This window comes from Monodelphis domestica, chromosome 2 (assembly GCF_027887165.1).
Source record: "Monodelphis domestica isolate mMonDom1 chromosome 2, mMonDom1.pri, whole genome shotgun sequence".
NCBI lineage: Eukaryota > Metazoa > Chordata > Mammalia > Didelphimorphia > Didelphidae > Monodelphis > Monodelphis domestica.
Window position 1 is genome coordinate 486,027,583 of NC_077228.1, and position 13,070 is coordinate 486,040,652.

A 13,070-nucleotide genomic window follows, 5' to 3' on the forward strand; every position below is an offset into this window, starting at 1 on the left:
AAAAGCATTTTACTTATCTTTGGAGGTACAGGGTATTATTTGTTGAATTGGATTCAGTCCATAATTGAAATTTTTCTTTCAATAATTACTTCAAATAACTGTAGACATCTTTTCTTATAGGATTTGAAAGTTTGGCCAGTGAGGATCAGATTGCATTGCTGAAAGGGTCAACGGTTGAAGCAATGTTCCTTCGTTCAGCTCAGATCTATAATCAGAAAGTTAATGAGTGTCTTTCATCATCCAGTGGAAGTAAATATGATAGTCTTTTCTCAGGCTTCCTCTTTGTCCTCTGCTGTATTTGACATTATTGACCACTTTCTTCTGTATATTCTCTTCCTTCCCTGTGTTTGTGACTCTATTCTCTACTAGTTCTCTTCTTGCATGTTTTATTAGCATTCTCTCTCCACTTAGTTAAAAGATGAACTCGCTTTCTTGATGACCATGGGTTTAATTATCAACTCTAAGTTGATGTTTGATATATATGTATGCATATATACCAAACTATTGTATATATACATATATGCATGTAAGTATACATATATATATGTATATATATATATCCAGCCTATCTTTCCTCAAGTGCCAATCTTGTATCAACTGCTTATTTGACATTTTCAGTTGGCTTCTAGGAGATATTTCAAGTTTAACAGGTCCAAAATAGAATTTATTATTACACCCAACACCACTTCTCTTCTAAACTTCCTGATTTCTGTTGAAGTTTTCAGATTTTGGGAAACTCCCTTCACTTTTCTCAGCCTTAACTTCCCTATCCATAAAATGGAGTGATTTTTTGAGGATCAAATGAGATCATGTGTAAATTGCTTTGTAAAATGCTATACAGATGTTAGTTTTCATTGTTATTAAAGATCTATTGCCATTCTTCTGGTCTCCCAGGCATTTTTCTCAACTTCTTACACTCCTTCAATATATACAATCAGCTGCCAAATTTTGCCATTTCCCTTTCCAAACAACATCTTTCACATCTGATCCCTTCTTTATGCTCACACAGGTACCACCTTAGATATGCCTTCACCCTAACTAATCAGGTATTGTAATCGGGTATTGGAACAGTCTCTTACTCCATCTTAGTTTTGCAAGTCTCTCCCCACTGTAGTTCATACTCCACAAACCTACTGAGGAGATTTTCCACTGGCTTCTTACTACCTCTTGGATAGAATGTAAATGCCCATGAATGAAATGTCAATGATAGAAAATAAATGACTTTCAAAATCTTGACCACCTTACTTCATTCTCCCTTTTCAGCCTTAATTCTTCAGTGATATGCTATCCCCCTTCTGCACTCCAAACTGCCCCTTTCTCTGTTCCACACAGACCACACTCTATCTGCCATCTTTGTGTCTTTGCACTGGACATCCCCCACACCTGAAATGAAACTCCCCACTCACTTCTGCCTCTGAGAATCCTATCTTCAGTTTCTAACTTCTGCTGTCTTTCTTGATTCCTATAATTGCTTTACATTTAATTACTTTATATTTTTTATATTTATATTTAATTATTACATATTACATATTACAAAAATAATTAATACATATATTAAGCATATGATCCATATGTATATGTGTGCATGCATAGATATACTTGTCCAGCCTGTTAGAATGTAAGCTCATTCAGAGTAGAGATTGTTGTGTCTTTTGTTTTTATATCCCCAGTGCCTTGTATAGTGTCTGAATACAGTAGGTATTTAATACTTGTTTGTTGATTAATTGATATAAACGGACAGTTTTAATTTTGGTAGATGGTTGATTTAGCTGATTATGACAAGCAAGTATTTTTACTTTTTGCAAATGTTTTTCTTTCATTATTGACTAGCGATAAAGACGGCCATCTATTCTATATCAGTTGATTAAAAACTATTTCCCAATACATGTGAAAATGTCATTTTAAATGACTTGGCTTTCAAGGAAGTCATTCTGTATTTTAAGCATCAGAGAGAACCTTTGAAGAATTGTTCTCTATCTTCTATCTGCATAGAATTCATTAAATGTTGTTTGACTTTTCTTAACATTTCAATAGTATGTAAAAGTAACAATCAATCAACATGTAATTATTAAGGCTTAATAGACTCCCTGTACTATGCCATCCTGGAAAGACCATTTTGTCTTTTATGGATATGGCCACATCCAATAAAGGTGCTGTTTTTGTCATTTAGCTATAAAAGAAAACAGAATTACCTGAACAACAAATAAAAATATCAACACTATGTTTTCTTCTTTTACCAGATGCTGTAAGGTTTTCTGATAATTCACTATGTTATCATAATCAGGACACAGATCAAAGTATTATTTATTCTATGGAAACCCCTCACAATGAAGAGAGTCCAACTTCTACTACTACATCTGGTAAAATGGGCACTGTAAATCTTGACTGACATGGGAAAAAATAGTTCTTTACTACTGAATTTTTTTTTATCAAGTTATTTAGATTAGGGCAGAAATCTCATGCTTATGAAACTTTTAGGACAGTGGCAGTTAGGGGGCTCAGTGGATAGAAATCCAGCTCTGGAGATGGGAGGTCCTGGGTTCAAATCTAGTTTTAGATACTTCCTAGCTGTATGACCCTGGGAAAAATCACTTAACCACAATTGTCTAGCCCTCAGGACTCTTCTGCCTTGGAATAGATACTTAGCAACAATTTTAAAACAGAAGGTAAGGGTTTTAAAAAACTTATGGGGCGGGGCAGCTGGGTAGCTCAGTGGATTGAAAGTCAGGCCTAGAGACGGGAAGACTTAGGTTCAAATTTGGCCTCAGACACTTCCCAGCTGTGTGACCCTGGGCAAGTCACTTGACCCCATTGCCTAGCCCTTACCACTATTCTGTCTTGGAGCCAATACACAGTATTATTAGCTCTAAGCCAGAAGGGAAGGGTTAACAAAACCCCAAAACTTATAGGACATAAAACTGAGAGAAATAAGCTAATATGTTGTATAACAAGTCACAATTCTGAATTAATAAATCAGGGTCAAATGTTAGAAACACCATTTAGTTTCTGGATTTCACTTTCTTCATAAAAAGAGGACGTTGGACTAGATGATCTCTAAGGTACTTTCTGGTTCTAAATCTGTGATCTGTCATCCTATGATCAAAATAATCTTGACAGGTTAGAAGAGTGGACCAAATCTAATAGGATGGAATTTAATAGGAATACATTTTATTTTGCACTTCGGTACAAAAATTAATTTCATTTAAGTATAAAATGGAGGAAATTTGAATGGAAGTTTATTTGAAAAAATCTTTGGAGTTTCATACTCTGAAGACTCTTTATGAATCAACAATATGATATGACAATCAAAAAAGTTAATGCATGGAGTCACAAAATATCAAATTTGGAAAGAACTGCTAAAGACCCTGAACTCCAACTTTCATCCATAAAAGAATTCTCTTTATGATATACTATTAAGGGACAGCCTTTGCTTAAAGATCTCAGATGAGGGGGGACCCAATCTTAGGCTGCTTTAAGAGGTAATGCAATTTTAAAGCACATTAAGAAAGGTATAGTGTCCAAGACATGGTGCCTTTCCCTTCTCACTCCTGGAATATTGTGGTCAGGTCTGAGTGAAACATAATTTAGGAAGGCCTTTGGTAAGATGGTAGATGTTCAGAACAGGATGACCTGGATGGTGAAAGGTTTTGAAAATATGCTTTGTGAGTATTGGTTTGAGGAACTGGGGATAGTTAGCCAAGAGGAGAAAAAAAACACAAGGGAATATGACAACTTTGATTGAGTAGTTGAAGTATTATTATATAGAAGAGGGATTAGGCTTGTTTTACTTGTCTCTAGAGAGCAAAAAAGAAATGGTTAATAGAAATAGCAAACATAGCTTTAGAATGTAAGGAAAAACATTCTTATATGTAGAACTATAATAATAAGCATAATACTTAACATAGATAGAAGGCATTTAACAAAAGCTTATTGATTATTAAAAATCAGAATGATGATATAGTTACATTGTAAAGGGGATTCTTATTCACGATTGGGGTGAATGAGATGGTCTCTAAGGTGTCTTTTGAGCCTAAAAATCTTTTTTGAGAAAAGGCAAATGTTTGATTCAGCACTGAATTTTTCTTGATATGCTTTTACTTTTATTTTTTTTTTAAGGCATCACTGAAGATTTTATTACTGCACTCTTTTACTTCTACAGAAGCATGGGAGAACTGAATGTTACTGAAACTGAATATGCTCTGCTTGCAGCAACAACTGTGTTTTTTTCAGGTAAAATCAATTTTAAAAAACATTCCAAATACTTATTGACTTGGGAATGGAAGTATATGAAATTTGTAGATTATAATTATGTTAAAAGAGAGTGTGACTTAATGGAGGGTTAGCTTTAGAGTCAGGAGGAGTTCAAATTCTACTTCTGATATATACTAGTTGTATGAGTATAGACGGATAAGACACAACCTCTGGATTGAATCAGTAGAGGGAATTTCCCACAGGGATGAAATCCCAGATTCTGACACTCTTCCTCCATTTCCCAAAGATTCATTGCTCTTCTTGTATTGATTTAGTGTTTTGAGTTGACACTTGCAAAAACAGTTATTCTGTGGTTTATTTCTTAGAAATAGAAGTTAAGGCCTAGACTATATTCTTATTCTTTGTGTCTTATCAGAAATATTAAAATAATTATTTTTTTTTTCCAGATCGTCCCCTACTTAAAAACAAGCAACATGTGGAAAAATTACAAGAACCACTTTTAGGAATTTTGTATAAATATTCAAAAATTTATCATCCAGAAGACCCTCAACATTTTGCTCGTCTCATAGGAAGACTTACTGAGCTCAGAACATTAAATCACAATCATTCAGAAGTTTTGATCACCTTGAAATCCAAGGACCCTAAACTTAATAGTTTACTCTGTGATATTTGGGATATGCACTGAACAGCTATGAATATTGCTGAGATTCCATAATCACCAGCTTTTTTCCTTAAATTTCTTGAAAGACAAATTGTTCATTTACTTTATTTTTAGAAAAGTTTTATTTTGTGCCTTGTGTTTTATAGTACAGTCTTTTCCCATTAGCCACCCCCGCCCCTTTGCCCTTCCTCTCACATATCCTACCTAATTACAGAAAATAGACAGCCAATTTGAAGTTTTATCTGTATTTCATATCTATAATGCCTCTGCCTCTTTCATTCCTCATCTCTATCTACTAGCTTTTTTGGTTTCCTTCAAATCTCAGATAAAGTTGCACCTTCTACAAGCCTTTTTCTGTTCTCTTAATCTTAGTGCCCTCTCTCTAAGATTATTTTAAATTTACTCTCTTCACATCAGGTTTATAAAAAAGTGTTTGCACATTGCTTCCTCCATTAGACTGAACAAAAGATAGGTACTCTTAGCTCTTAGCAAAGTGCCTGGCTCTTTAGCTGGCTGACTGAGGAGAAAGAGGTATATTTCATTCTCATTTTTCCAGGAGCAAGATAGTTAATGACAATTATTGTTTTTTAGTTTTGTTAGCATTTACATTTAGTCACTATACATTAATTTCTTGGTTCTGCTTTCCTCTTTTTTTTAGGTACTTCAGTATCTAAAAAAAGTTTGACAGAGGATGCTTAAATCAATACTAATAGGGTCGGTGTGTGAAAAACTCAACATTTTAAGGGGGGAAAGTATCAGTGCTTGTTGTATTTTATTGGACAAATAATAACACCACTGGAGGGACATCTAAGACCATCCTAGCTGGAGGCATAAAAGTCCCTCTATAATTCTGTTGTGGAATGGTTCTTTTTATGGAACCAATGATCAAGGGAAGGAAATTAAGGATTGTACTGGGCTACCAAAGTCACTATAAAATCTCTTAAACTTTGTTTCCATTAAATTGACAAGTAAACATATCCTTAATTTTTTGGAACTGAAGACAATTTTTACACAAAGGGAGAAAGGTAAAAAGACTAATTGGAGCAAATAGTTGTAGATGAAGAAAAGTTCACATTTCTATAATATTTATTATCACCTTACAGATGAAGAAATTGAGATTGAGGTTCTTAACTGATATTTATTATATAGTAGTTTAAAATAGACAAAGCATTTTATGTATATGATCTCATTTGATGCTTACAATAACCCAGGGAAACAAATCTTACAGGTATTATTACCCTCATTTTACAGATAAGGAAACTAGGATTGATGGAACTTAAATGGTTCACTACTCAAATTATAGCTAGAAAGTGATACAACCTTTTACCACTGTCTTCTAGAATATACTGCCTCTCAGGGAGTTTGTGGCAGTAGTTTCACAACATAATTAATATAGGTCAGCCTTGAATGACACATTGAATGAGAAAATACCTGGAATAAGATGATAAAGGACATTTTAAAAAACATTCCTATTACAATACTTAGTGATAAAAGAGGTAATAGGTGGTAGGGCATTGTAGTTGTCCTCCCTCTGCTTTTATTTGTTTAAATCTTACTTTTTTATTAAAGATATATTTACCTTATTTTAATAATTTTTCCTTATTCCTCTTCTCCAAAACTTTAAAATAGCTTATTTCTGTAATGCATTTTTTAGGGTATGCTTTTTTGTGATAAAGTGGCAAAATATATTAGATTTTTATCACATTTTTGTACTGTATTTTGACTTTTTATTGTTTCATATATATATACTAATGAGTCATATCAGTAAAGGAAGCGATCAATTACAAATCCAGTTTTGGGAGTTTGTGAATGATATAAAAATACTGAAACTTTATGATAAAGCATCTCCTTGAAACTTTTACTATGTAATGGGAAAATGTAGCACAATTCTATTTTTAATCCTTATAGCTAATATTTTTGCATGCTTTACATCTTTTGTAAAAGTAATATTGTTCTCAAAGCACACAATATTTTTGCAAATGTGTTAGTTATATTTTGAGAAAAATATTTTGTGAAGCCTGTGGCTTAGGAACCAACGAGTTCTATTATTGTAAAAATGCTTTCTATGACTGGGTATAAATAAAAATAGAACAATGAAAATTAGGGGCAAAATAATCATCATTCCCAGGAATAACATCTGGTGAACTTCAGCCAATATAAAGAATACAAAATAACATAAAGTTGCATTTTTCATAGACATGAAAATTTTGATGTAACCCATGTAGAGCGATCTTCCTTCCTTCCTTCCTTCCTTCCTTCCTCCCTTCCTCCCTTCCTCCCTTCCTCCCTTCCTTCCTTCCTTCCTTCCTTCCTTCCTTCCTTCCTTCCTTCCTTCCTTCCTTCCTTCCTTCCTTCCTTCCTTCCTTCCTTCCTTCCTTCCTTCCTTCCTTCCTTCCTTCCTTCCTTCCTTCCTCCCTTTCCTTCCTTCCTTTCTCTATGCTGTATCCCCCCTCCCCCCCCCCCCCCCCTTCTGCCTTACCATCAGTTCGGTTGGTTCCAAGGCAGAAGAGCTGTAAGGCCTGAGCAATCAAGGTTGTGACTTGCTCAGGATCACACAACTAAAAGGTGTCTGAGGCCACATTTGAACCCAGGACCTCTGGCTCTAGGTCTGGCTCTCAATTCACTAGCTGATCCCACTGAGTATGATTTTCAAAGAAAATATAAGCGCTATTATTGCTATTATCATCATCATTATTATTATTCAATGTTTTTGGTGGTAGTGTAACAGAGATCAATGTGCACCAGGCGAATTAGCTTGTGGCCTTCAGAACAGAACTATACTCTTCCCCCGCCCCTTCCCTCAACCCCTCCTCCCTTCCCTCATCCCCTGTCTACCCTCACCCACTCTGGCCCTCCAAGGTCTCGCGAGATGTGACTGCTGCGGTCAGCTGTCGATCGCGCTCAGGGACCGTTGGGATCCTGTAACGGTCGTTCTTCCTCGAGCCCTTCCCGCCTTTTCTGAAGGTCTGTCGAGGTCTCTTCCCCCTATTGCCCACGAGAAGGTAGCCTAGCTCATCAGGGAGCATCACATCCAGACAAACTTACTAAGCCTCGAGCAAGGTATGGAGAGAACCTTCACCTCGCCCCTCCCCCACCCTTGGCCCTCGCGAGTTCTTTTTCATCAGGGGAAGAGTAGGAAGTTGAGTGAGGAGAATGTCAGAGAAACATAGATTTAGAACGGGAAAGGATCTTGGGCCTAACCCTTCCCCCAACACTCTCAATTTAACAAATAAGGAAACCGAGGCCCAGAGATACGATCCCATAGACAGCAGTAACTGGCATTCGAAACAACGGTTCACGTTGAAACCCAGGTCTTTCAATTCCAGGTCTCCAGGCCCTTTTATTCCGAATTTGCCTCCCAATTTAGGCAAGTTCTGACTCCAGTTCTTTCTATTCAGGGATTCATTCTATCAGTCATTAATCATTAAACTGTGTAAGAGAGCATGTGCTAATTGTTTCAAGAAGAGAATTTTAATGCTTGGAAATTTAACCACAGCTTTTTGGAGTTATAAATTTAGAGTCTCTTAGGCAATAATTCTTCTCAGGATATGGAAGCTAAAAAATGTGGCAAAGGAGCTGATTTTTGGTTGAATATGAATTTTATATTTTACAACTATTTTCCCTCAAGATTAATTTGACTTAATTAAAGCTAAGTTAAAATGTTTCTTCCCCACCTCTGATGAATTTATTTGGAAGTACAATGAAATTGCTAATCTGTTATTTAGCATTATCTTCATCTCTAAAATGGGGAGGGGGGCAGGGATATGATTGAATTTGCGAGAATTTTACCTTATGTGACCACATTTTGACTTAAATTTGCAAACTGATCAGTAAAATTTTGTAAATTTGGATAAAGCTTTAAAAGAAAAATTGGCTACTTCAGTGTCTAAGATCTTTTAAGACATTTGGCATATTTTCACTTGTTAGATAGTTGTCAATTTAGTGCAAAGTAAGTAGGCTACTCTGTTATTTTATTAAACAAGTATTGTAGCAACAGTACTGCATTCCTGACTTTTTCCCTAGGAGCTCAGGAAACAATTCATTCCATGAGCTCTTGCCAGTTTGTCAGTTTCCAATGAAGAGTAAATTGCATATTGTCAGAATCAATGTACATACAGAATTTTCAATTGTAACATGTTTTCTGATTCCAAGGGAAATGGAAAAGGAAAAGCCTTTTAAATTGTTTGTACCACCAAGACTAAGTAGCAGTCAAGTATCAGCAGTTAAACCTCAGACTATTGGAGGAGACAGTAATTTTTTCAAGGTAAGTATAAATATGATTCTATGGATTTTATATTCTTGACTATAGAAAAATGAGGTTTAGTATGTTTTGTTCTCTTGAAGAGTTCATTTTTTCCTTAAGAATAGGAGGTTTTGAAAACTATATCCGGGTATGAGTTTATGTATTCAACATCCATTTACCCCCCAATGTTCTTAGTACCTAACTCTATATAAAGTCATATATACTTAACAGACATTTAATAAATATTGTTTTTAGTATCATTAGTAAATTCTATAGTAAATGACTATAACATCTTGCTTCTTCTGAAGTCCTGGAAATCTGAATGCTGTTGAAATACTAGTTTAAATACATTCCAAAAAAATCTGTTCACTACTTCAGTTGAACTGTATCTCTAGTTCAGAGGTACAAGCCAAATGTACCTTTTCATCTTGAACAATTCTTTTCTAAGTTCTTCCATAAATTTTTACTGCCTAATATAGAATCTTTTTTTTTTTTAAACCCTTACCTTCCATCTTGTAGTTCAATACTGTGTATTGGCTCCAAGGCAGAAGAGTAGTAAGGGCTAGGCAATGGGGGTTAAGTGACTTGCCCAGGGTCACACAGCTGGGAAGTGTCTGAGGCCAGATTTGAACCTAGGATGTCCCATCTCTAGGGCTGGCTCTCAATCCACTGAGCTATGCAGCTGCCCCCTAATATAGAATCTTAGGCGGTCCTCTGTTCTTAGTCCAGGACTGCTGACATCCTTTTCTAGATCACATATTTCTTGAATGATAGCCTTTACAGTCTTCTTATGCAGAATCTATATACTTTATTGTTAATGAATCATTTTTCAGTTGTGTCTCACTCTTTGTGACCCTATTCTCTTAGCAAAGGTGCTAGAGAGAGTGATCTGCTATTTCCTTTTCCAGCTTATTTTTTAAATTCAAAGACATTTTGTTTTCCCCATTACATGTAATAACATTTTTCAACATATGTTTCCCAAAATTATAGGATCCAAATTATCTCCCTCTCTCCCTTAGCTCTACCATCTCAGAGATGGTAAATAATTTGATCTGGATTATACATGTATTACATTTCCAGCTCATTTTACAGATGAGGAAACAGGCAAACAAGGGTAAGTGCCTTGCCAAGGGTCACATGACCAATAAGTGTCTGAGGCCAGATTTAAACTCAGGAAAATGCATCATTCTGACTCTAGACCCAGTGCTCCACTGTATCACCTAGTTGCCTGGTAGAATCTGTATACTTACTGGATTCTAAACATGCAAAAATACTAATCTCCATTTAAGCTTAAGAGGCAGCATGGCGTAGAGCAGGTCGCATCATAAGGAAGACCTGGGATAAAATTTGCTTCTAATGCATACTAACTGTGTAACTGAACACATTGTTTAACCTTTTAGTACTCAGGGCAAATTCTCTAGGACCATAAAGTGCAGAGAAGTTGCAGATCTATGTTGGGAGAAAATTTTCCCTTTGGGATTGCCTTGTATCAATAAAATTTTAAGTCTAATCCCATCCCATAACCACACTCACAGTTTATCGCTCTAGGTATGTACAGTATGGATACTGTGAACAGCATAGCTGAATTTGGAGAGGCTTATCACCAGGTTATCAATGGAATGAATTTTTTTTTCAGCCATAGAAACTACTAAAGAATATAAAAAAATTTAAAGAGAGTTGATTATCCTTATCAGTGGACAGAATACCCATACCAATGAAATCACAGTTCTCTTGAAGTATTAAAATCAATAAGATTAGATTTAGAATGGAAGTATGTAAATATTCTTTTTGTCAAATATACATTTTATGATCTTTTACTAAAGCTATATAACTCATTGAAGAATAGAGTTGATGCTCCATTTTCTAAAGTTATTTCAAGGCACCACAATTTCTGGGAGGTCATACCAAGCTGGAAATGCTTCAAGTATAAATTCAGTGATGGCATATGGGTCTTATCAGAGAATGGTCTAAGCCAATCCAATTCAGCAAAAATAACTGTGGTATGTATTGGAAGTTTAAAGATGAAAATAAAACAATCATTTCAAGGAGTTTACATTTTGATAGCAAAGTTAAAAAAAAAAAGATTCACTAGAAGATTGGCCACAGGTTATTCGTATATGGCTATAGAAAGGAAGACAATTGACTTTAGCATAGACAAGTTTAATCTGCATCTTTAAATGGAGTAACTACATTGATAAACATATCCTTAGAGTTTTAGTATAAGTATAATGTACATATGTATGTGTATAGATATATGTGAGTAGTAAAGCTTTATTGTGCTTTTATTTTTTAGGGTTTTAACAAGTGCATTGAAGATGATTTTGGTTTGCCTTTTGGAATAACTAAACCATCTAAACATGGTGAAAACATTGATACAGGTGGGAGAAATATAGCTAATTTTAAAGATTAGAAAAGACAAACATGTTGAGTCTCTTTTACTTGGATAGCTATTTATGTTATATAGTGCAGCATAATTATGAAATTTAGGACTTTAAATACCAATAATGTTTTATCTTTCAGATCCAGTTTTACAAAAAGTTAATTTTTTGCCCAGAATTGAAGAGGTCAGTTAAACATATTTTCTTTATATTTCCATTCATCATAGTGACTGTACTACTCTATACCATTGTTGAATTGCTTATTTAAAAATAAGAAAACCAACTCATATTTTGGTTACTTTTTAAGTAATATTAATTGTTATACTTTGGCACCTATTAGCAACTTTATCTTCTTACAGAGGACATTTATTTACTTTACAGGTTGGTACTAACCATTCTAACTTCTTGGAAGAACTAAAGAATCCACAGTTTGAGGTCAGGAGTTCCTATATTAAAGTTAATTATCATTTTAAATATATTCCCATAATAGCATTAATGATATTTACAATTGATTTCCTTAATGTTTTAATTTATGATTTTTAAAAATTATTTTCTCTCTCTTTGAATTGTTTTAAAATCTTAGTTTTTTTCTTTTTCTTTGGTACAAATGAATCTAATTATTGTTTAGTAGCTGTGTAGAGACAGTTTTGTTTTTAGGCAGTTTACTCACTGCAAACAGAAAAATATAGATAAATGCATGGTTGTAGAAAGGAATAAGAATTAAGCTTCTGAATGTTTAAAAGAAAGTTTATTGGTTTGTGAATGCTTATTGAATTGGCCCTCTACTGTGGATTATTAATTAAAAGTTCTTATGGAATATATATGATTTTAAAACAGAGAAAGATTTTTATTAATTATAATTAAATTTGGAGACCAATGGCTTGATAAAAAGTATCTTATGGTCTTAATGGTCTATAGTATAGTATCTATAGAACAAATTTAAATAATGATACTTTATAATGTGATATACAGAGTTAAACGAAACAAGTATTGTATGCTTTTTTTGGATTCAATCATATATCATAGACTTTTAGGTAGAAAGGATTGTTGGATTTAAAAAATCCAAATACGACTCCAATCTTGATGGATCTTACAGTTAATTTTCCTTTCTCTGTTTTTGCTATTTGCTTTAAATCATCCCATTCCCTTTTCCTTTCCCAACCCCCCAAATTTTACTGTTAATATGCTTTTAAAGTTTTGCTAAAAGATTATGTATTCTGTTTAATATCAAATTTATTTTAAGCATTTTGATTAACCAGATTTTCTCAGGGTTTAAGGTTCTGATTTAAGTAGCTTTTGGAATTGCCCACATTAATTCATTCAGGCCAGCATTGTACAATTCAGGTAAGTGGTTACTATGTACTAAAAATTATTGAAATGTGGTGGAAAAAGTAATTTAGTAATTACAGTTATAGCTTAAATGTTTAAGAAAATAATTTTATAAATAAAGATCAGTTATAAAAATACTAGATAAAACCATAGTAGCTATTGTGGCCTCCTAAGAATAAATTAGATGAGATAATTTGTCTCAAACATTAAGTAATGAAGAGACCATGTGCCATAGTGATCCCATTGA

At 34.2% G+C, this 13,070-nt stretch overlaps 2 protein-coding genes across 7 annotated transcripts in view; both read left to right on the forward strand.

Annotated features, from left to right (window-relative positions):
• LOC100009985 (bile acid receptor-like) overlaps positions 1–6,973 on the forward strand; it is a 28,238-nt gene extending 21,265 nt beyond the window's left edge. For all 4 annotated transcript variants that reach the window (XM_056819248.1, XM_056819247.1, XM_007485239.3 and 1 more), the window contains 4 exons: positions 121–249; positions 2,241–2,360; positions 4,117–4,230; positions 4,659–6,973. In XM_056819248.1, coding sequence (XP_056675226.1) covers positions 121–249; positions 2,241–2,360; positions 4,117–4,230; positions 4,659–4,897 — 602 coding nt within the window. In that variant the 3' untranslated portion in view covers positions 4,898–6,973. The remainder of the gene's footprint in view (positions 1–120; positions 250–2,240; positions 2,361–4,116; positions 4,231–4,658) is intronic.
• Positions 6,974–7,468: 495 nt separating this feature from the next.
• The window catches only part of SYCP1 (synaptonemal complex protein 1), a 75,546-nt gene continuing 69,944 nt past the window's right edge, over positions 7,469–13,070 (forward strand). The window contains exons 1-5 of one of the 3 annotated variants that reach the window (XM_007485237.3): positions 7,469–7,933; positions 9,026–9,137; positions 11,410–11,494; positions 11,637–11,680; positions 11,876–11,929. In XM_007485237.3, the coding sequence (XP_007485299.2) occupies positions 9,030–9,137; positions 11,410–11,494; positions 11,637–11,680; positions 11,876–11,929 (291 nt within the window). In that variant the 5' untranslated portion in view covers positions 7,469–7,933; positions 9,026–9,029. The other 2 variants (XM_007485233.3, XM_007485236.2) reach the window with 2 other exon arrangements.